Source organism: Triturus cristatus, chromosome 5_2, assembly GCF_964204655.1.
Source record: "Triturus cristatus chromosome 5_2, aTriCri1.1, whole genome shotgun sequence".
In the NCBI taxonomy this organism is placed as follows: Eukaryota; Metazoa; Chordata; class Amphibia; order Caudata; family Salamandridae; genus Triturus; species Triturus cristatus.
Genome location: NC_140588.1, coordinates 330334377 through 330358433, shown reverse-complemented (window position 1 = coordinate 330358433; position 24057 = coordinate 330334377). Strand labels below are relative to the sequence as shown.

The following is a 24057-nucleotide window of genomic DNA, read 5'->3' as shown; positions in this document are numbered from 1 at the left end:
TTCGGTCCGAACATCGATCGACGTTCGAGGATGGAATCGAGGACTCCCTTCAAGAGATGTCCTTTAGGTCATGCGAAATATCCACACATCGATGTCCATCCGGTGTGTAACAAATGTTTATCACCGGATCATGATGAGTCAAGGTGTATGGCCTGCGCCCGGTTCCGGTCAAAGAAAACACTTCGGAATCGACGGGCGGCTAGATTGGAGGCCAAACAATCGGCGCCTAACCCGGTTAACATATTCAGCACCGAGGATGAAGAAGTCGAGAGCGTCGAAGAGATAGACTCGAGCCATGCTTCGGAGCATGAATCCCAATCGGACGACGATGATGAGGTGATCTTCGAGGACGAAGACGTCGTCGACGAGGTAGGAGACGACGATGAGGCCCTTGGGGCCGAGGAAGATAGCTCGGGCGTTGAGCTAGGCCCATCCGTCGATGCGGAGGCCGAAGGACACAGTCTTGATAAGGCTCAGGTCGAGGGATCGCCTGCGGGCCTTACCCAAGATCAGTCGGATCGTTCTACAGCCCCGCCTGAAGGCCCGGCTTCGAACATTTCAAAAGAGCCAACGCTATCAAAAAGACTGGATTCGATTCAGTGAAAGCGAAACCAAAACCAGCACCGGTCAAATCGAAACCGAAAGTGCAACTGGTTCAGGTCGGATCGAAGCCCTCCAATCCGTCGACACAGAAAAGGGACATCGGAGCCGAACAAAGAAAGAAGGACTTCGGTACCGAGAAACCAAAAAAGGGCTTCAGCACCGAGACACAGAAGAAGGCCCTCGGTCCCGAGAAGACGCAACGGCCTATGGCACCGAAGGTTGGAGCACCGACCACCAAGGTCACGGTGGTCGATCCGACTAAGTCAACACCGAAGAGTGCGGCGACTGCCAAAATATCGAATCCACAAGGCGTCGATCCCAAACTTCGGATCGAAAACCCGAAGGCTGGGAAGAAACCGGAGACCGCGTCGAGGCCTGTCTCCAAAGAGCCTATCGGTTCCAAAGCACCGTCTGCATTCACGTTGCAACAGGTGTCGGAGTCCCTACAGCGCATCAGGGAACGGGCAACCCTCGAACCAAACACGGGTCCCGAACCACACACAGTCGCTAAAGCTCACTCGGCACTGGTCAAGTTTGGATTGCCACCACCGGGGGCACCGAAGATGTTCGAACTTAGGAGGAGTCTCGAACAACCACGAACAGTGTCCACAGAAACAACCGATGTCGAGGACTCGCAGGACCAGTTTATCGATGCCGACACTGGTAGGCTGTTCCGCAAGCGGAGAATTGTTCCAGAGAAGGCTTTGGACTCATACAAGATTCCACTAAAAAGGAAACTGGCATCCGGTTCGACGCCAGTGCTTGTAGAAACATTCAACACCCATCATCAGGAACCACCATCCTTTTCTCCTACACACTCTGAACAGGATGCAGGAGAGGGCTATATTGGGGATGATACCACTTACCATGTGGATAATGACCCGGATGACCAACAGCAAGACCAGGATCAAGCATGGGGAGACCCTATTGACCAAGGTGACCCACAAGATGCTCCTGACACTCATCTTTACAATGTCAAAACATCTCCCACTGAAGATGCTGCTGCTTTTAACGCCCTCATTGAAAGGGCAGCTGCCAATCACGGAGTGGAACTCCATTCTGACTCTGTGGAGGAGGATTTCTTGGTGGACACGTTCTCCACATCAGAACGAACGGTCAAGACTCTACCAATGTTGAAAGGGGTTCTTAAACATGCTAAGGACATCTTTAAGGAAACCACCAGGGCACTGGTATTGAACCCGAGAATAGAGAAGAAATGCAAACCTGCACCCGGAGACCCAATGTACATTAAGGGTCAATTGCCGTTGGACTCCATGGTAGTTTCTAATGCTCGCAAGAGAGCTAACTCGCAGACTACAGGTGGTGCTCCTCCTCCAGACAAGGAGTCCAAAGCGCTAGAAACATCCGGCAAAAGGGTAGCAGCACAAGCAGCAAACATCTGGCGCATTGCCAACACTCAGGCACTCCTGGCCCGATACGACAGGTCACACTACGATACACTAGAAACACTGCTAGAACACCTACCAGATGAATACAAAGATGGAGCGGAGCTCCTCATCAGAGAGGGACAACTCATTACAAATGCATCCATCAAATGCGCACTGGATGCAGCTGACACTGCAGCAAGAGCAATCAACACTAGTGTGATGTTGAGGAGGCACGCATGGCTGAGAATATCAGGCTTCAAACCTGAGATTCAAAATAATATCTTGAATCAACCAGTCAACCCAGACTTTTTATTTGGCCCCGAGGTTGACACTACACTGGAAAAGATTAAAAAGGACACAAACTGCGAAATCTATGGGGGCTCTACAGTCGCAGCAGTTTCGGAGTGGCTCCTTTCGTCGCCCCGGGAATAGAGGAGCAGCTAGAGGTCAGGGGTCCCAGCAGCAGTACAGTAAAGGAGGTACCCAGAGTACCTATAATAAAAACAATAGGGGTGGATATCGTGGATCCAGCACCAAAAGCAGAGGACGAGGACACAACAACACCAGGTCCTCCGCCAATAACAAACAGTGACATCTTGTCGCTGCCCCCCGCCCACATAACACCGGTCGGGGGGAGACTCCAACAGTTCCTGCCAGTCTGGAGATCCATCACCACAGACAGGTGGGTCAGAGAAATTGTCCAGTACGGTTATTGTCTGGAATTAACATCCAATCCACCCAACATACCACCACGACACCGTCCTATGTCCGCAGAGCACTTGACATTATTGCAGCAAGAAGTACTAAGTATGCTGCAAAAAGGAGCCATAGAGCTCGTGCCTATGGAACAGCGGGGGTCAGGGGTGTACTCTCTGTACTTCTTAATCCCAAAAAAGGACGGGTCTTTACGACCTATACTAGACCTCCGCCCCCTCAACCAATACATTCGGTCAGCATTTTCATATGCTCACCCTCCAGCAGGTTCTGCCGTTACTCAGTCAGGGAGACTTCCTAGCAACACTAGATTTAAAGGATGCGTATTTCCACATACCCATACACCCATCACACAAAAAATATCTCAGGTTCACTCTTCAGGATCAGCATTATCAGTTCAAAGTACTCCCTTTCGGAGTAACAACAGCGCCCAGAGTCTTTACCAAGTGCCTAGCGACAGTGGCCGCACACTTAAGGAGACAGCACATTCGCGTCTTCCCTTACCTGGACGACTGGCTTGTCCAGGCAAAGTCAGCCCAGAAGTGTGCCAGCCACATATCCCACACCATTCACCTTCTTCACAGTCTGGGATTCGCACTAAATTATCCAAAGTCACATCTCCAACCCGCCCATGTACGGCAGTACCTGGGCGCGACTATAGACACTCTGGCTGCAAAAGCTCAGCCAAATTTAGCGAGAATCAACAGCATGCAACTGCTGATAAAGTTCAGACCACAACACTCCCTTCCAGCGCGAGTGTTCATGCAGTTGATAGGCATGATGGCCTCCTGCATCTTCATAGTCCCGCACGCGAGACTACATATGCGCCCGCTTCAGGAGTGCTTGGCACGTCAATGGAATCAGACTCAAGGACAGTTGAAAGACCTAGTGTTGGTGAGCGGTCGGGCATACAACTCTCTGCATTGGTGGAATCCACACAACCTTTGCAAGGGCCGACCGTTCCAAGAGCCTGTTCCACAAATAATACTGACGGCGGACGCGTCTCTCCAGGGATGGGGAGCTCATGTACTCAATTACACAGTGCAGGGACTATGGACGACACAGCAACAGAAGATGCACATCAACCTTCTGGAACTGATGGCTATCTTCCTGGCAATGAAGGCATTCAAAGTACACTTGTGCAACAAAGTCGTGTTGATCCGGACGGACAACATGACTGCCATGTACTACATACAGAAGCAGGGAGGAACATACTCTCCACAGTTGTCTCATCTGGCTCAGAGCACGTGGAAGTGGGCCATTCAGAGGAACATGTTCCTCATGGCGGAACACCTCCCGGGCAAGGACAACCAGATGGCGGATCTGCTCAGCAGACACAGCCACCAAATGCACGAATGGGAGCTACATCCATCAGTACTCCAACCGTACTTACAGCAGTGGGGTCATCCAGAGATAGACCTATTCGCCACAAGGCAAAACGCAAAATGCCAAAGCTTTGCCGCCAGGTTTCCGCATCCACAGTTGCAGGGTAATGCGATATGGATGAACTGGTCAGGCAGATTTGCGTACGCTTTTCCCCCAGCGCCATTAATACCGCTAGTGGCACGCAAACTACGACAACACTCAATGACACTCATCCTGGTTGCTCCAATGCGGGCACGCCAGCCATGGTACACCACGTTACTAGAACTGTCCGTGGAACCGCCTCAAAGACTGCGGCTAACACCAAAACTTTTAACACAGAACCATGGCGAAATTCAGCACCCAGATCCGCAACCGCTAAACCTGGCGATCTGGCTCCTGAAGTCTTAGAGTTTGGCTACCTGAACCTGCCTCCAGAATGTATGAATATCATCAAGGAGGCCAGGAGACCCACGACCAGAGCTTGCTATGCGCCTAAATGGAAAAGGTTTGTCATTTACTGTAAAAACAATGACATTAATCCGCTGGATGCATCCATTCAGAACATCATCTGTTACCTGTTACACTTAAACCGATGCAATCTGGCATACAACTCCATCCGTATACATCTAACCGCAATAGCGGCCTATCTTCAGAACAGGCAGCACCTCTCTTTATTCAAGGTGCCTGCCATCAAAGCCTTCTTAGAGGGACTCAAAAGAGTGATTCCTCCAACTCACCCACCGGCACCGGTGTAGAACCTGAATGTGGTCCTCACCAGATTAATGGGTCCACCTTTTGAACCTCTACATTCATGTGAGATTCAATTCCTCACCTGGAAAGTAGCCTTCTTAGTGGCAATCACTTCGTTGAGAAGAGTTAGTGAACTCCAGGCACTAACCATTCAAGAGCCATTCATACAGGTTCACGCAAACAGAGTTGTACTACGTACTAACCCCACTTTCATGCCTAAAGTGATATCGCAGTTCCACATGAATCAAACTATTGAACTGCCTGTTTTCTTTCCAAATCCAGAAAATGTCGCGGAGAGAATGCTCCATACACTAGATGTAAAGGGGGCCCTCATGTACTATATAGACAGAACAAAGGATTTTAGGAAAACAAAACAACTGTTCGTTGCCTTTTCTCCACAACACAAGGGCAACGCCATTTCCAAAGCGGGGATAGCCAGATGGATCGTTAAATGTATTCAAATTTGCTATGAAAAAGCTAAACGCACATTAACGATTCCTCCCAGAGCCCACTCAACACGAAAGTTAGGGGCGTCCATGGCTTTCCTAGGGAATATTCCATTAGAGGAAATATGTAGAGCAGCCACATGGTCCACTATACATACATTTACAAAACACTACTGTGTAGATGTACATTCAAAACAGCAGGCAGCTGTAGGACAGGCTGTTCTCAAGACCCTTTTTCAGACTGCTGCAGCTGGCACGGGCAGCCGCCGCTAATAGAGGGACTGCTATATAATCTATGCACAGATATGAATTCAGCAGCCCACATGCCTCGAACTGAATATGCTACTTACCAGTATGCATCTGTTCTTGGCATGTAGAGCTGCTGACATTCATATCGCCCACCCTCCTCCCCGGCGCCTATAGCGGCTGCAGCACTCAGAATTACTGTATAGCATGGTCATCACTTACGGTATCTACTCCATCACTGCCACAATCTGAGGATGGAGAGGATGCCCATGCGCACTGTAGTCCAGGGGAGGAGCCACCTATCTCGTGATACTTCGAAGACTCTTCCAGGACAACAATGTGCAATCATCCAGACCCAACAATAGGCGGCGATCAAATGCACAGATATGAATGTCAGCAGCCGTACATGCCAAGAACAGATGCATACTGGTAAGTAGCATATTCAATATGGTAGTTGCTTCCCTTCCAGGACTCAATTTTACTAAATGCTGGGGATTATTCCCACAAATACTTTATGGTTTAACTGTTTTTTTAAAAGGTTTTTGCCTGCACAGCACACCAGCATATCCAGAGATGCTTGTAGGTTAGCTGAACACCTAAAAGTTATCCAGAACCTGAAATAAAGTCCATGTGTCCCCTTCATTGCCCTCAGCGAACAGTACTCCACCATCAGGCAATGCAGAACAAGGTGGAAGTCCACTTCAAGCACAGAGGCTTCGTCTGATGTGGCATCGTTAATCTTTCCATTGCCAGGCTCCAGATCCTGTAAAACCATTCCAAGGTTCTGCGTATTAATTCCTTTCATGCTTCTGTAGTTTTTGTACAGAGGAGGAAATGCTCACGTTTTACTGATTTTGGTTTAAAGAATGAATATATCTTTGACGTTCTTGTTGGATTATACATGGTGTCTGAGGCAATAGAAAACCAGTCAAAGCTCCCTGTTACTAATTTGCAAGTCATTCAATAATACTTTATTTTGCATCTTTTCCTAATCATTTTGGCTGAATTAAACTGCTTAAAAAAGGCATCACTCACGTTTGATCTGCTTTTAACACTCTGCAGGTGCTGCCAACTAGTTCGTTAAATAGTAGTCCTGTGTTCACATTCTCTTCTCCAATTGTGAAGTCTAAAGAGACAGAAGCGCCACCTCTGGGTTCACCTGTAAGTATTTGACCATACCAAACGTTTCAGTACAAGAAAACCTTTTTTGTATTGACATTTCCAAACTGATGTAGAAAAAAACATGTGCATCGTGTTTATTTCACTAAGATATTATTTTATCTGCGCTACTGCACTGCTCTCTTCACTGCTGTTTATTTTTCACCTTCACAGATTGGCTTTACATTTAGTATTCCTAGTGTGAAATCTGCAGATCCGTCCATCGCACTTCAGAAACCTGCATCAATGATAGTTAGCCCAGGTAGGTGGCATTTCCTAACTGAAGAATATGCAGATTTTTTTTTATTTTTTATAAATGTTTTTATTAGTTTTGGCATTAACAGGTCAATTCCAGGTATGAACGACATTAGGCATATTCCATAACACAAGAAAACCATCAGTGCAAGACATCCATTACAATTAGAGTACATTCAAGCGTCGCAAGTCTCTGTGTTGCTGTTCCATTTCTACTAATGGGGAAACACATATGTCACCTTGATAAGCATTCCACTTTCCCCACTTTTTGTCCCATTTCTTAGGACCCCCTCTCGCTTTGAACACCTCTTTTTCTGCTATCATACATTTGTCATATTCTCTAACCCACATTCTGAGTGAAGGTCTCTCTGCCACTCCCCATTTCTTCGCTATCTCCCTTTTGACTAGCGTATATCCTAATGTGAATTGCTGTTCGATGTCTGTGAGATCCGTTTGGTCCCATACATTCAGGAGACCCAACCGAGGCGCAAGGGTGAGTTCCTTCCCCAGGGCTCTCAGAATGTGACCGGTAGCCCCCTCCCACAGCAGTCTCACTCCCGGGCAGTCCCATATCGTATGATAAAAAGTTGCATCTTGCTGACACCCTCGAAGGCAGCATGCACTCGTCCTGGAGCCTATCTTTGCCAGGGTGATGCCAGTCAAGTAGGATCTATGTAAAATCTTAAGCTGAATAAGTCGATACCGGAGGGTTATGGCTGCCTCCTCATCTTCCATGGGCCTGAAGTCTAGCTGCCATTTTTCCCGAAGTGTGTGGAACATATCAGGTAGGTTGTTTCTTAATTTCTCATATGTTAGCGATATGGCCTTGGTGAGTAGCGCTCCATCGAGAAGCCTATCTTCTAGGGGGGATGAATCTGGGACGTCTCATGTCGTGGAGGGCAGCGGTAAGAGCGTGTCGAATCTGTAGATATCGAAACACCTCCCCCTGGGCCAAGTCATATGTCGTCTGTAAGTCTCCGAATTTGAGAAGTGTACCCTTTTTAACCAAGTCCCCTATGGTAGAGATTCCAATGATATCCCATTCATCGAACCCGGGATGGCGACCCAGGAGTCCGTCTTTGGGTACACCAGAGGGGTGTGGCTTTGGTGAGGGTTTTTGCCCAACCTAAACGGAAATTTGCCAGATGCCATATCGCCACTGTGTGGGCAGTGGGACCAAAATACTTTCGTTTCCGGACCTTAGAGTACAATGCCTCCAGGGATCCCGCCTCCCCATTTGGTATTTATCTAGCATGTACGCCGGGTCCTCCGGAGAACGGGAGATCCAATGATTAACCACCACAAGGTGTGATGCCCAATAGTAAAGACGGAGATCCGGGAGGGTGATGGCCCCATCGTACCACCCCTTGGTCAACTTGTTCATAGCTATCCGAGGGGATCCGCCGTCCCATAGCAGCGTCCGGATCTCACTCTCCACCCCTGAGAAATATGCATCTGGGACCCTGCGGGGACAATTTTGAAGAATATACAAGAACCGAGGAAGGGCCAGCATCTTGAGAAGAGCCGCACGACCCACCAGGGACAGGGGCAATGATCTCCAGTGCTTGACATCGGCACGCAGCCAAGCTAGAGGGGCCGCGAGGTTGCTTTCATAAGAGTTGGGGGTCCGGGGTCACAAAGATCCCCAGATAGCGGAATCCCTCCGTGGTGACCTCCACCTTACAGCCCGTGGGTAGCCGATGAACCTGGCCCTTAAGAATGAACAGTATCTATTTACTCCAGTTTATGGCATAACCGGAGTATTTCCCAAAGTTTGTGAATATATCTAAAACCCCATGGCGGGATCTGTAGGGGATGCAAGATAGAGCAAAATGTCATCAGCATATAACGATATCCTATCGTCATGTCCCTCCGCCCATTGCAATCCTCTCACCATGACATCTCGTCGGACCCAGGAGGCCAGCGGCTCCAACACAAGAGAGAAGGGGAGAGGGGGGCAACCCTGTCGAGTGCCCCTTAAGAGTATGCAGATTTTAACTGTATAATTACAAAGCCGTTGTCTTTATGGGCTTTTTCGGGGGGCATCTATTGCTTTTCCATGCCGAGTTTACATTGTATAAAATGCCAATGTCGTTTGACCTTTTGAGAGAACCTGCAAGAGTTGCCGCCTGTTCATTGCAAAGGAGCACTTAGTGTCTAACATGTAAAGACCTGAGCCAAAATGTAATTACTGAAGCTGGTACTTTCATGACTCTAGGCTGCTTTGGCACTGAAATTTGTCACTCTCTCCCCGGGCAACATGGCCTTATGCTTTGCATTTAGAAGCAGTCTGATGCCCCTACAGGTGTCATTATAGTAATGCTGGTGCGGAGTCCATACCTTTTTGTGTTCTCGCTACAAACAGCATTGTAGGTAATAATTCACGGAGTCAAACCTTTCTCAAGAATAGATGGCTTTCAAGTCGGTCTCAGTTGCTTTGTTCTTATTGGCGTTTTTATCACTTTCTATGTTTGACACACCCACAGGATATTTTTAATTTCACCATCAGTAGTTTTCTCATTCTGTGGACATCACCAGGACACATCTCTGTTGGTAGTCCTCTTTCTGTGGACGTGCTTGTCCCAAGGCTCACAGTGCAGCTTTAACTTTACCCCTCATCATTCAAAACCACATTGAGTGCAGTGGCACTACTACATTCTTGTAGAATTCCTTGACACTGATGCATTCTGAACTTCATCAATATTGTATGTCCTTTTGTGCTCAGCAGCTCAATTATGCCAATCTTTTTTGCACCAGTTGATTAATGTGAGCTCCTTGGCACAACTAACCCGCACATGTGAAAAGTTGGTTTAATATGCCCATGGCCTGCAGATATTACCTGCTAGCGCACTGTGCTCATTGTTTTACATCCAGAGATTTGATCTCCTCCCCATAAAGGTTTATAGGCAATGTGGCAGGAAAATCATAAACTTTTAACTGTGTCATTTATTTTTCAAGGTCATGTCTAAGATATCAAAGTATGCCAGACGTTCTTTGAAGAGCGTACAATATCTGAGGAACACCAAAAAATATTGTCATTGCCTTAGAAAAATTACTTTTGTGGTCTGTGTTCAAGGAGTACGTACAGCAGTTATGATTCCTTGATATGGACTTGGTCAGATTTGGCGCTTCTATAACCTGTGAAAACGCCTGGACACACCCACATTAAAAAAGACATACCCAACCGTAATGTTAATTATATAATCGTGGCAAACTTTAATTGATTAGTCTATAGGCACATAAATCATAGTTATTTTTAGTACCCAATCCTCAACCTTGGAAGAATACAAGTCTGAGCAGGCCATGGGTGAGTTTTTTCCCTTCAGCTATTTGCCTTGCCGTTTGAGCGGTGTGGAGGGTTGTCCACTGGGCAGTACTCGCACCATTTTTGTGTATTGTTTCCTGCTACCCAATGCAAATGCCGGGCTCCAGTTTACATATTCTGGGACGCTTCAGTGTGTTCATTACCTACAATGCAACATATCTGTACTCATCTCCTAAATATCAGTTTAGGAGCACACACTGCTACATGCAAAACCGCTCAGGCCACAATTTGTGTATCCCCTGCCCAAAGTATCTGCCACACTTGCTGCAAGACATATCTGGTCACATCTCATGAGCATGCCTGCAGGGCTGTAGCACCTGCATTGCTATGGACTACTCACTGTGGAGCACATTATTGTGCATCACTGTCCTCTCCTGATCAAAGCACTCCCAGGGCTACATGCCAAATGTATACACTTCTTCTGTATCTGGTTCTCCGGCTTTATTTTTCATGGGAAGGTACCAGCTAACCACATTAACCAAGGACGTTTGATTATGGCCTCAAAATAAACCCATCCTCCCAATTCAGCCCCTCATGAGAAACAACAATGAACATGAAAGTGTTGAAGAAAATTGCATTTGCTGTCTCTTCTGTCTACATGTTTACACTAAATATATTTTGAGTAGAATACATCATTTTCCCTAGCACTTCCTGCTAATGTATAGGTGATTTGAGCAAGGAAGCACAGACCAGTACATCAGACTGTACAGCCCTCAGACCACAGAGTTGAATAGCTGGCAGAAATAGCTTTCTAGACAGTTAGACAATCAAGCCAAGACCATGTGCGAATATTCCAAAACTTATTTTATGAATAAAATAACACTTTGTGCTTTATTCATTAATTCTTGATAGTGCTCCAAAGTAGAAAATTATCAAAGTAAATATGTACAAAACTGAAAATATCCAGTTCGTCATATGTCGTCTTTAACTTTGAGGTACCAGCACACCTTAATGCGCACTTTGTTCCTGACAGACTTGAAATGGGTGCCCAAATAGTTCACCCATACATAAGCTTTAATCTCATTAAGATTTTATTGATCTGTGCAATAAATATTTACTACTAAACATTAGGTGCATTAGCTCTGTATTAAGATTGTATATTTATGGCTAGATTATACAAACATTGGCTATGCCATTCGGTCTCGCTTGTATGCTAGTGTGAGACTGATTAGCATTGACAGTGTTTGTTAGCTCATTCAGTGCATTTAAGATGGGCGGACAAACCCTGTACAGATCTTCCATCAAGGTCCAAGTTGCCAGTCTACATCCTCTCTGTTGGGAATTGCAAATAGTCTATGGTGCATTTCTTCAGTCTGCTTTAAACTAACTAGTGCCTGTCTTGTAATGGCACATCCACACTTGTAATGTGGGAATCCTGTTGAATGTATCCTCAGTGGTCTAAAATCATTCTGAACATTTTCCACCCATGGCCATGATATTCCATCGAGGAAGCAAAAGAGACACAATTGATGGACGGAATGCAGAACAAATCAAAACATTCACCCCCAGTCAAGAGATCTGGGTTAAATCCATCATTTTTTTGCTCACCATGCCATCCCAGTTGAGACCTGGCCATATGCAAATTAGTCTTGACCCTGTGCCTCATGGGGACAGTCCAGCCCGAACAAGCAAAACAAGCATCCTAGGACCGGTTTCGGGGTTTCACCCCTCTTCAGCCAGGATAGGTTGATTCCAGTAGGCCAAGATCTATGTACTGGGGTGAATGTATGACATTGTTCTGTATTCTGTCCAACTGGTTTTGCATGATATTCCATCAACCAGTAAAGAGTTGTATATCCGTTTTTGTATGGTAGTGCAATTTAGATAGTAAGAAGTCACTTGAAAAATTCTTTCTATTTTTATTTTCTTTAACTCGGTTTTTGTTTCTTTTCAGCCAAGGATGCTGTGTTAAATAGCACTAGTAGTAAGAAGGACGAGGAGCAATACGAGGGCCCGTTTAAACCTGCAAAAACCTTAAAGGAAGGAAGTGTGCTGGATATTCTAAAGAGCCCTGGTAAATAGTTACATAAACAATGGTACTTTTGCCTAATGTTATGTTTAGTGGTTGCATTCGACTATAAATCATGGATACACAATTCACCTATTTGTTTCAATTTTAATATCTTTGTAGTGTTAGTGTGCAGCCCTTTGGCTTCTTTGAGTTAAAACATTGATTCCGTGTTATATCAACGTCTGGTAGTGATTTTATAATTTTCTTACGAATTTTTAAAACGAAAATGTAAACCTCTGCTAAGTGTATTCTCGTGCAACATTTCCTCTTAGTTTATGAAGCGGGTGATAATGCACAATTTATTACACCCTTGTGTTCCCCAAACAACCTGTTGAAACGTATTAATAGAATTCCTCTAAGTAAGCTTTAGTTTTTGCTTTCAAATCAAAAAATCTTTTTACGGTCTGAATTTCCCATTGGAACCTCCTGTAGAAACCTCTCCAACGGATCGTGATGTCTTTTGCCAGCAATGTACTTACTTGGTTGATGGGCAGACGCACCATTGATACCAACCCCCCCTTTAATCTATTTCATGATTCAGTTAAGTTGCACCATGCTCGAAATAATTTGCAATCATATGTTGGCCAGAGCTCGGCTTTGAAAATCCTGATTTTAGTAAATATGTTGGGGCTTTTTGACCTTCACCAGGCCTCTGCTTCGACTCCTATGGGTCTGATCCTGAAATGGGTTCGTTTAGGGTTAAATAAAATCACACCTCTAAATTCTGGCCCTCTTACATTCGTAAGGCACCTTTTATTAACTGCTCTGCTCTAAGTACTTGAGAGCTGTCATCATAGGCTGGCTCCTATGGGTCCCTACAAGGCTCTTAAGGCACTGCTTAAAGTTCTTGTAAATTGTGATACATGCTTCCGATTAGGAGTGTGTTCTGATGCCAGCATCAGGCAGCTTTCCTTCCTTGTGGCAGATTTTAAAAGCTTAACACCCACGGACTAGAGACCTATTTTCAGCCTCAGATGTGTCAAATTTGTTTTGCCCCTTTGTACTTAGATTTGTTGAGGCAGACTTGCAGATTCACTGGATGTTCCTTATATCCAAAAACACTGGCTATAAAATCATCAATCTTTTAACAATGCGGAAAGATTTTCTTTTTTTTACTGTTTTGAGAGAAAAAAAGTTTGATTTCCTGATTAAACTTGTTGAATTATTTGCTAACTTTCATTGGCATATCAGGCCAGTGAATAGGGCCACTTACCAAAAACTGTATACACTGCAACTTTAGTTTCCCATTGTTCCTATGTTCTAGGATGAACACATGGATTTAAAAACCCCATTAGTCATGCTAATGGCTCTCATACAGAGACATACGTAATATTAGTTCTTCTCTTTGTAGAGCTGTTACTGGCAGTCACCCTACCACTCTGCTTAGCGTTAACTTGTTAGTTTAGGAATTTCACAGTGAGTAATCGGTGAGTAAATACCTTCATCCCTTAACTAGCTTTTGAATGTATTGGGATTTATATTTTCTTCCTTAATTTGTTTGTGCAAATGACTAAAGTTGTATTAATAGATTCATAAAACTGGTTGTCCCCAAATGCTGTACTTGGAATCATTTTAAGCAAGCAATCCTTAATATGTGCATGACTTGTATTTTAACATTTATTTTTCTGGCTTTACTGCAGGGTTTGCTTCCCCTAAAACTTCAGCCACGTCATCTTCATTACCTGTGACAAACACTTTGACTCTCACGAGACCTGGAATAAGCACTTTTTCCACTGGTGGAATGACCTTTGGTGAAACCTCTAAACAGGACACACTTTGGCAGTGTAATGCCTGCTTTGTACAAAACAAGGTCACAGAAAACAAATGCAAATCTTGCTCAGCTGCTAAAGCATCTACACTAGATAATGCCAAGCAAACTGTGACCTCGACTTCCAGCAGCACAACAAAAACCACACCAGCGACAATAGGAACTTCTGGATTTGGAGACAAATTTAAACCAGCTGCTGGAGCTTGGGATTGTGACACGTGTTTGGTACAGAACAAACCAGAAACGACTAAATGTGTGGCCTGTGAAACACCAAAGCCTGGGACTGGTGTGAAACCTGCCCTAACATTGCCAGCACACACCAAGGCTCTAGCTGCAGTGACTTCTTCACCCAGCAGCGTCCCTCCACCCACAAACCCAGTGGGGTTTGGAGACAAATTCAAAAGGCCCCCAGGTTCTTGGGACTGTACTGTGTGCCTTGTGCAGAATAAGGCTGAAGATAGCAAGTGTGTATCCTGTCTTTCCCAAAAGCCAGGTAAACCCGTCTCTCGTGATCTTTTCTTTGTCCTATTATTCTTTCTTTGATAAATGCATGTTCAGTTTGTTGGTCCCTCAAATAAGCGGATGTAAAGGCCCAAATCATTTATGAAGTTTACACAGGCCAAGAATGATTTCCACCTTCAGCAAGGTGAACAAATTGAATTTTTTTTTTTTGGTATATCTGTATCAGTGGTTGATGTAGGTGTGATCCTTTGTTGATGGTTTTTTCCTTTGTGTGAGGCATCTTTTATATGAATGGACTGCTTCTTCAAACTAGTGGGTGCTGTGGCATGCAGAAGTGATCTTACATTTTTGGCCTTTTTGGGGTTTTCTAATTTGAAATGTATTGCACGTTGCTGCACTTGAAGGAAAGTGCCTAGTTACTCAATTTCCTACACGTTGCCTTTGGAAGGAAAGAATTGAAAATATTTTTTATTCATTATTTTTGTGGTTACTTAGAAAAGTCTTTGTCTTTAGACGAGCATCAGTTAAAGTTTTTTAATCAATCTAGGTTCTTTTAAAGGTATTCTGGGATCCTGGACACAGTCTGAAATAATTTGTTTCGGGTCTATAAAGCCTTTAATTAGGGTGGCGAGCAGAGGGGGGATTAAAATGGTGTGACAGAGGGCCACATTGACTGGTTGCCCACTGCTGACCCCATACCGCCAAAACTATTTGAATGATAATGGAGTCCCCACAAATAACTTTATACTATTAATTGGTGGTGGTGGATGTGCAAATACAATTTTGTGAAGAGTTAAATACAACATTTGAAGGTCTTGGAGAAGGGGCCTCACCCTAACAGATTATGAAAATATATATATATTCCTCTCATTATGTTAATGGTAAAATAATGCTGTCTGGTGGAATTTAAAGCTCATAAAGCGAACAGCTGCCTGAAACCGAACTCTGACAAGACGGAGGTCCTCATCGGATCCACCTGCTCCGCCTGGGACGACTCATGGTGGACGGCCGCACTGGGAGCTGCACCGACACCCACTAACCACGCACGCAAACTAGGAGTCATCCTGGACTCCGCATTGTCAATGACCCAGCAAGTGAACGCCGTCTCCTCCTCCTGTTTCAACACCCTCCGCATGCTCTGCAAGATCTACAGATGAATCCCCACCGGTACCAGGAGGACAGTCACCCAGGCCCTTGTCAGCAGCAGACTGGACTACGGCAACGCTATCTACGCAGGAACCTCAGCCAAACTCCAGAAGCAACTGCAGCGCATACAGAACGCCTCATCCTCTACATCCACAGCCACATCACAGCCCACCTGAAAGACCTGCACTGGCTCCCCGTCAACAAGAGGATCACCTTCAAGCTCCTCACTCACGCTCACAAAGCTCTCCACAACACCGGACCAGCGTACCTCAACGAACGACTCGCCCTTCTACACCCCGAATTACCAGCTTCGCTGACCTCGCCACTGTCCCCCGCATCCGCCAAGCGACCTCCGGCGGCAGATTGTTCTCTCACCTCGCTGCAAAAACCTGGAACACCCTCCCCATCTGCCTACGACAGACCCAGAACCTGCTAACCTTCAGGAGACTCCTCAAGACCTGGCTGTTAGAGCAGTAGCAGCACCCCCGCCGCCCCCAGCGCCTTGAGACCCTCACGGGTAAGTAGTGCGCTCTACGAATTTACTGATTGATTTGGCAAGGTTGTCTAATTGACCTTTTACGCATTTTGAATTGACATTAGTCGAAATATAGGGTTAAAAAAAATGACCTTTGATAATTAAGGAGTCTCCCATTTCCCATATAATTAGTCTGCTTTGACTATCTAACAGTATGCATAGCCTCCACACAGTAATGGAGTGTTGGACCTATCGTCCTAGGGTAGCTTGGCTCAAGTGAAAAGGCCTATGCCCGAGAAACATGTTGTGCTTGCATCACACTCACTTCACACTCCAGCATACCACCACTTAAAAAGGACGCTACACCAGGTAATTAGAAAAGGTAGAAAAGCTTTATCTTTCTTTTATCTTGCTTCTTTTTTCTTTCAAATCAATCCGTGTCTGTCTAGAACACATTAGGGTCCAAACATTTCATCGTTACTAGATTGACAGTACAGCAAATTCACTAGCGTTTTAAATAGTCATCAGTCATCATGCTGCACTTAGCAATTATTTAGCACTGTAAATCGAGTCAATAAATATAGCGCCGCACATAGCATTGACATAGCACTTTAAATAGTCAATTAATACAGCGCCGCACATAGCATTGATGTAGCGCTTTAAATAGTCAATAAATATAGCGCCGCACATAGCATTGACATAGCGCTTTAAATGGAATCAATAAATACAGCGCCGCACATAGCATTGACATAGCGCTTTAAATAGAATCAATAAATACAGCACGCACATAGCATTGATGTAGCGCGTTAAATAGAGTCAATAAATATAGCGCCGCACATGACAACCACAATGCTCTGATTATCAGGTCAGTAATTATAGGACAGTTCACACCGATCACTATGCTCTTGAAATTGAGTTACTAATTGTAGAACTGTTCATATTAGCTCATTAACAGTTCAGATTTGGTCATACCGGGATGCATGAAATCTAGCCTTACATAGGCTTATTACACATGACTGGTTCTGCCTTTGCCCCCCAAATGCTCAGTTTACTCTGCAGTTGTTACTTCCCTCACTCGGGAGAGCAGGTACTACTTCCGCTGTAACCATGAAAGGCAAGCCGGGCTCGGGGAGAGACTTTTCCCAGGGGTTTCCTCACTTGTGGGCACTTGCAAGTAGACTCGGCCGGTGGAGGGCTCACTCGGGTGATTTGGGGCCAACAAACTGACGGGGAATCGCCCCGGGGGGGAGGGGCGTGCTCCCGCCCTCTTCCCCATGGGGGGTTACCTTGTTCTTCGGCCTCAGTTAGGCCCTTGCGATGGTCTCTTTCTGGCAAGAGGGCTCTCGGCTCCCTTCACTCGTCCAGGGTTCGCGCCTGCAGTCGCCCTTGGCAGCGTGACCTGCGGGGGCGCGGCCCCTTCAGCAAATCGTGCATCGGCGGGGGCGGCGTCTCGCAGTCCGCCCCCGTCACGTGATGCGAGTTTCTGGGCCTCAGGCCTAATGCGGCCTACAGGGAACTCCAGCGGCTCTCTCCCCACATGAAGGGCCGCTTTTCAAAAGCTGCGACGGCAGCGGAGGGGTCCCAGTCTTCCTCACAAACCCCAGGTGACAGGAGGGATGACCTTACGGGCCTTGGGCCGCAGCGGTGAGTGATTCCTTATGGGGTCTTTCAGCGGGGGTGGCCAAAGTTAAGGGGGGTGATCTGCAGGCTAGGGGGTGGCAATTTCTTATGCGCCAAGCACCCCCTTTCTCCCTCAGTGTTGCCCCAGCTCAGGACAGGCAGGCTAGGAAGTGGCAGGCCACACGCCAGTGGCGTCAAAGGATAGAAGAGTCCCAGGCAAAGTCAGGAGAGCCAGAGATAATCACTCTATTTCCCCGTTCTCCTCAGGAGTCCTGGCAAGGTGGGGAGCAGGTTGTTGTTGTCTTCGGAAGAAGCCTTTGGTCACGAGGTTGGTGACTCCTCCCCTGGACAACAGTGCGCATGGGCATCCACTCCATCGTCCGATTGTTTTTTTTCCGCTCCAGCAGAAAACTTTTAGCAATCGATTTAACTCCTTAATCTTCATTCATCGACGTCGACATCAACTCGGACCGGTTCCGGAAGCGGCTGATGGACAGGACACCCTTCAAAAAATGCCCCCAGTGTGGAGCGAAGTTCCCCCACAGTGACCACCACGAGGTTTGTAACCTCTGCCTGTCGCCGGAACACAACGAATCCACCTGTCCAGCTTGTGCCGCTTTCCGTTCGAAGAAGACCCTCCGGGACCGAAGAGCTCGACGCCATATTATGGCCAAACCAGCTCCAGAACCGGATGACATCTTTGCTCAAGATGTTCCCGAAGATGACACCGAATATCTCGATCGTGTCCGAAGCCGACGATTCCGATGACCTCATCACTCCAGGGCAGCGTGTGAGTACCACCCCCCCCCCCCCCCGCCCCATCCAAAAAAGCATTGGTCAAGACTCCGCCAGCTGGGCCCAGTCGAGACCGAAAATCCTCTTCAGAAGCCCCGCCCCCGGGCCCGGCTCCGAAGAAATCTAAGCCTGTAGGTGGCTCGGGCTCGAGCAAACCTCATCTGATTGTGCCTTTAACACCCTCGGCACCGAAAAAACCACTATCGGCACCGAAACAGGCTTCAAGACCGAAATCTCCTTCGGCACCGAAACGTTCCTCGGCACCGAAGTCTCCACCGGCGCCGAAACGGTCTTCGACATCGATGCCTAAAAGTCCCTCGACACCGAAAATCCCATCGGCACCGAAAATCCCATCGGCTCCGAAAAATTCATCGGACCCGAAACATCCTTCGGCACCGAAAACATCATCGGCACCGAAAACTACGTCCACACCGAAAAAGGCTCATAAAGACCCGAAGCGGACATCGCCGCCACCACCTTCGGAGCCAGATGAACTTTTTCGACCAGATCCTACTCAAAAGCGGATCTACATCAATCCTGAAACTGGACATGTGACTGCCGTCCCATATAAAAAGCGGAAGCTGGACATTACACCTCCTCCAGCTCCCATACGGAAAAAGGACTGTGCCACTTCACCTCTTCGTCCTTCCTCTCCTGTAATACCTTCTAACCCGTCCCCCCCTCCTCCTCCTCCTGCTTCTCCTTTACCTTTACGATCTCCCTATCATTCACCTCCTCCACAGGATGATCATGATGACTTAGGGGGAGGGGCGGACCCTTATTTGTTTAATGATCCTGTTGATCCAACGACCCGTTTACATTCCCTGACACAGCACCAGTAGATGACTGGTCTTATCCAATGCCTGACCCCACTACCTACCCCTCCAAGCCCTCCCCTCCTGATGACCATTTAGGGTTTGGCCAACTAATAAATAGGCCAGCAACATTCCATGGTGTCACTATGCACACGGACCCCCTTGAAGAGGATTTTCTCCTCGATACCTTTGAGCAGTCACAAAAAACTGTTCATATACTTCTCATGATTAAAGGGGTTATAAAGCATGCCACTGATGTCTTTAAAGACCCTGTTCGAACGAGGGTTCTCAACCCCCGCATCGAAAAAAAGTACCGACCAGCCCCGCAGGACCCTGCATACATTAAAGCCCAGCTCCCTTTAGACTCCTTGGTCGTATCAAATGCCAGGAAGCGCGTTAACTCACAGACAACTGGAGAAACGCCCCCCCCCAGACAAGGAGTCTAAGCTTTTAGAGGCCTCAGGCAAACGAGTCGCCGCACAGGCGGCGAACCACTGGCGTATTGCCAATACCCAGGCCCTGTTAGCCCGGTATGACAGGGCACATTATGACCAACTTGAGGACCTTATGCAACATCTGCCTGAACCCTTTAAGTCCCAGGCCACTGACCTCATTCAAGAAGGCAAATTAATATCTAATGCCTCCATTAAATGCGCCTTAGATGCGGCAGACACTGCTTCTAGGGCGGTCAATACTAGCGTCTTACTCAGACGACATGCCTGGCTCCGTATTTCCGGATTTAAACCGGAGGTTCAAACCGCAATTCTGGCTCAACCTTTCAACCAAGAGCAGTTATTTGGCCCTGCAGTTGATACTGCATTAGAAAAAATGAAGGACAATGAAACTGCCAAGTCTATGGGAGCACTGCAGTCTCCTCAAAACCGGGGTTCCTTTCGTCACTCCTTTTATAGAGGAGGCTCCAAAAACACATCAACTGAGACCACGTCCACCTTTAAAAATTCTGGACAAACATCCCCTAACAGAGGTTATTTCCGGGGAGGTTATAGGGGAAACAATAACAAAGGTCGAGGGCGGGGCAACAACAACAACACCCGCACCTCCCCAGCCACCAAACAGTGACTTGCCACCACTCCCCCCAGACCATTCCACTCCGGTCGGGGGGCGGCTCCAACAATTCCTACCTGTCTGGACTTCCATCACCACAGACAGATGGGTAAGACAAATTATCCAGTCTGGCTACTGCCTAGAACTCCTACAATCCCCCCCCAAACATACCACCCAAACAACGTCCAATGTCCTAACATCATCTCTCTCTCAAACAAGAAGTTCAATCCCTGTTACAAAAACATGCGATAGAACCAGTCCCCCTTCAACATCAGGGAACCGGGGTGTATTCTCTATACTTCCTCATTCCCAAAAAGGAAAAAACATTACGGCCCATACTGGATCTCAGACTGCTAAACCAGTATATACATTCAGATCATTTTCATATGACCACCCTCCAACAAGTCCTCCCACTGTTACAACAGGGAGACTTCCTTGCCACATTGGACCTCAAGGACGCGTACTTTCACATCCCTATGCATCCCGCTCACAGAAAATATCTACGATTTGTGGTAGATGGGCAACACTATCAATTCACAGTTCTCCCATTCAGGGTAACAACAGCACCCAGAGTGTTCACCAAGTGCTTAGCAGTCGTGGCAGCGCACCTCAGAAGACAGCAGATCCATGTCTTCCCCTACCTGGACGATTGGCTCATAAAAGCCAATACTCACCAAAAATGCGTTCTCCACACTCATCGCACCATTCAAACTCTCCACAATTTGGGGTTCACTATCAACTACCCCAAATCCCATCTACAACCTTCCCACTTACATCAGTATCTAGGAGCAACCATAGATACATCCAAAGCCATTGCTTATCCCAGCACTGCCAGGATAGCCAGTATACAAAATCTCATCTCTCAATTTCAAACTCATCCATCTCTTCCAGCAAGAGTGTTCATGCAGCTCCTAGGCATGATGGCGTCCTGCATCTCCATAGTCCCACACGCACGACTTCAGATGCGTCCCTTACAGGAATGTCTAGCACAACAGTGGAACCAAGCTCACGGACAACTTACCGATCTGGTGTTGGTGGACAGTCGCTCGCTTCGCTCACTGAAATGGTGGAACACCATCAACCTGTCCAAAGGACGACCGTTCTTAGAGCCTCTTCCACAAGTTGTGCTAACTACCGACGCATCTCTCACAGGGTGGGGAGCCCACCTCCTTCACCATACCACTCAGGGCAGATGGACCAGTCAACAGAAACTGCTCCACATCAACCACCTGGAACTCTTAGCAGTGTTCCTAGCACTAAAATCCTTTCAAGTTCACCTAAAGAACAAAACTGTCCTCATACGCACAGACAACATGACGACAATGTATTATATACAGAAACAGGGAGGGACACACTCTCTCCAACTGTCCCAACTGGCACAGCAAATCTGGAGATGGGCAATTCCCCAAAACATCTACCTGTTAGCAGAACATCTCCCAGGCATCCACAATCAAGTGGCCGACCTCCTAAGTCGCCACACACAACAGATCCACGAATGGGAACTACACCCCAAGGTTCTACTCCCCTTCTTCCAAAAGTGGGGACAACCAGACATAGACCTGTTCGCCACTCCCGAAAACACAAAATGCCCAACCTTCGCCGCCAGGTTTCCACACCCACAGTCGAAGGGCAATGCCCTATGGATGAACTGGTCAGGCAGATTTGCGTACGCTTTTCCGCCTCTCCCACTAATTCCATTTGTGGTACGCAAACTGAAACAACAGTCACTAACACTAATACTAGTGGCTCCCACTTGGGCACGTCAACCGTGGTTCACCACACTTCTGGAACTATCTTTAGTTCCACATCAAAGGCTACGCCTCTCCCCGGATCTATTAACCCAGAACCATGGAGAAATCAGACACCCAGATCCTCAAACACTGAACCTAGCGATCTGGCTCCTGAGGTCTTAGAGTTCGGTTACCTCAATCTGCCTCCAGACTGTATGAATATCATAAAGGAAGCCAGACGCCCTACTACTAGAGCGTGTTATGCCGCTAAATGGAAACGATTTGCCATCTACTGCGCTAATAATAACATACATCCATTGGATGATTCCATCCAAAACATCATTTGCTATCTACTGCACTTGCAAAGATGCAATCTAGCGTATTCCTCTATACGTTTACACCTAGCAGCCTTGGCAGCCTACTTGCAAAATAGGCAACACCTGTCCCTTTTTAAGGTACCAGCCATCAAAGCGTTTATGGAAGGTCTCAAAAGAATTCTTCCCCCAAGATTGCCACCTGCCCCAGTGTGGAATCTCAATGTGGTTCTAACAAGACTCATGGGTCCCCCATTTGAACCTATGCACAAATGTGAATTGCAATTCCTAACATGGAAGGTAGCTTTCCTTATCGCAATCACTTCCCTACGCAGAGTAAGTGAAATACAAGCCCTTACACTAGAGGAACCTTTCTTACAACTACACCGTAACAAAGTGGTTCTTAGGACAAACCCTAAATTTCTTCCAAAAGTGATTTCCCCTTTCCACCTTAACCAATCAGTAGAGCTACCGGTCTTTTTCCCAAACCCAGACTCCGTAGCTGAAAGGGCCCTACATACCTTAGATGTCAAAAGAGCCTTGCTTTATTACATCGACAGGACAAAACCCTTTCGAAAGACAAAACAACTCTTTGTTGCTTTCGCACCACCACATAAAGGCAACCCGATCTCCAAATCAGGTGTAGCCCGATGGATAGTTAAATGCATCCAAATATGCTACCTAAAGGCTAAACGTACACTTACAGTTCCCCCTAGGGCGCACTCCACGCGTAAAATAGGGGCTTCTATGGCCTTCTTAGGTAACATTCCCTTAGAAGACATTTGCAAGGCAGCCACGTGGTCTACCACGCATACCTTCACTAAACACTATTGTGTTGACGTGCAGGCCAAACAACAGGCCTCCGTGGGCCAGGCTGTCCTAAAACTTTATTTCAAGCTGCTGCAACGGATACAGGCGACCACCGCTAAGGGGAAGCACTGCTGTATAATCTATCCTCAGTGTGTGATCTGCAGCTCATATGCCTCGAACGGAATATGCTACTTACCAGTATGCATCTGTTCTTGGCATGTAGAGCTGCAGAGTCACACACGCCCGCCCGCCTCCCCGGGACCTGTATCTGTTCCAGCATCCGTCTTACTTAGACATTACACATGGACATCCTTTCTTTCATTTCTATACACTCCATCTTTTCCCATCATGGCGAAAAAACAATCTGACGATGGAGTGGATGCCCATGCGCACTGTTGTCCAGGGGAGGAGTCACCAACCTCGTGACCAAAGGCTTCTTCCGAAGACGACAACAACCTGCAATCATCCGAGCCCAACACCAGATGGCGATCTTATCCTCAGTGTGTGACTCTGCAGCTCTACATGCCAAGAACAGATGCATACTGGTAAGTAGCATATTCCTTTCAGATGTTATACGATTTTTGAAGAATATTTAGAAATTGCAGGAATCAACACAGAAAAACAGTCAATGGTTTCCTATGGAAGAAAAATGAGTTAAAGTTAAGTATAGTTGTGGGTACTTTTCAGTACGAGTCAGTGCTGGGCACCAAGATCCAGCACTGGGAGCTCACCTAAGAGCAGGTGAGTAAATTCGTTTTTGTCACTCGGCTGATTTTTGGTGAATATTTAAAGATTT

General features: G+C 46.7%; 1 protein-coding gene across 2 annotated transcripts in view; it reads left to right on the top strand.

Annotated features, from left to right (window-relative positions):
- NUP153 (nucleoporin 153) overlaps positions 1-24057 on the top strand; it is a 608884-nt gene that overhangs the window by 512362 nt on the left and 72465 nt on the right. For both annotated transcript variants that reach the window (XM_085607084.1, XM_085607083.1), the window contains exons 13-16: positions 6575-6673; positions 6845-6932; positions 12145-12264; positions 13902-14522. In XM_085607084.1, the coding sequence (XP_085463210.1) occupies positions 6575-6673; positions 6845-6932; positions 12145-12264; positions 13902-14522 (928 nt within the window). The remainder of the gene's footprint in view (positions 1-6574; positions 6674-6844; positions 6933-12144; positions 12265-13901; positions 14523-24057) is intronic.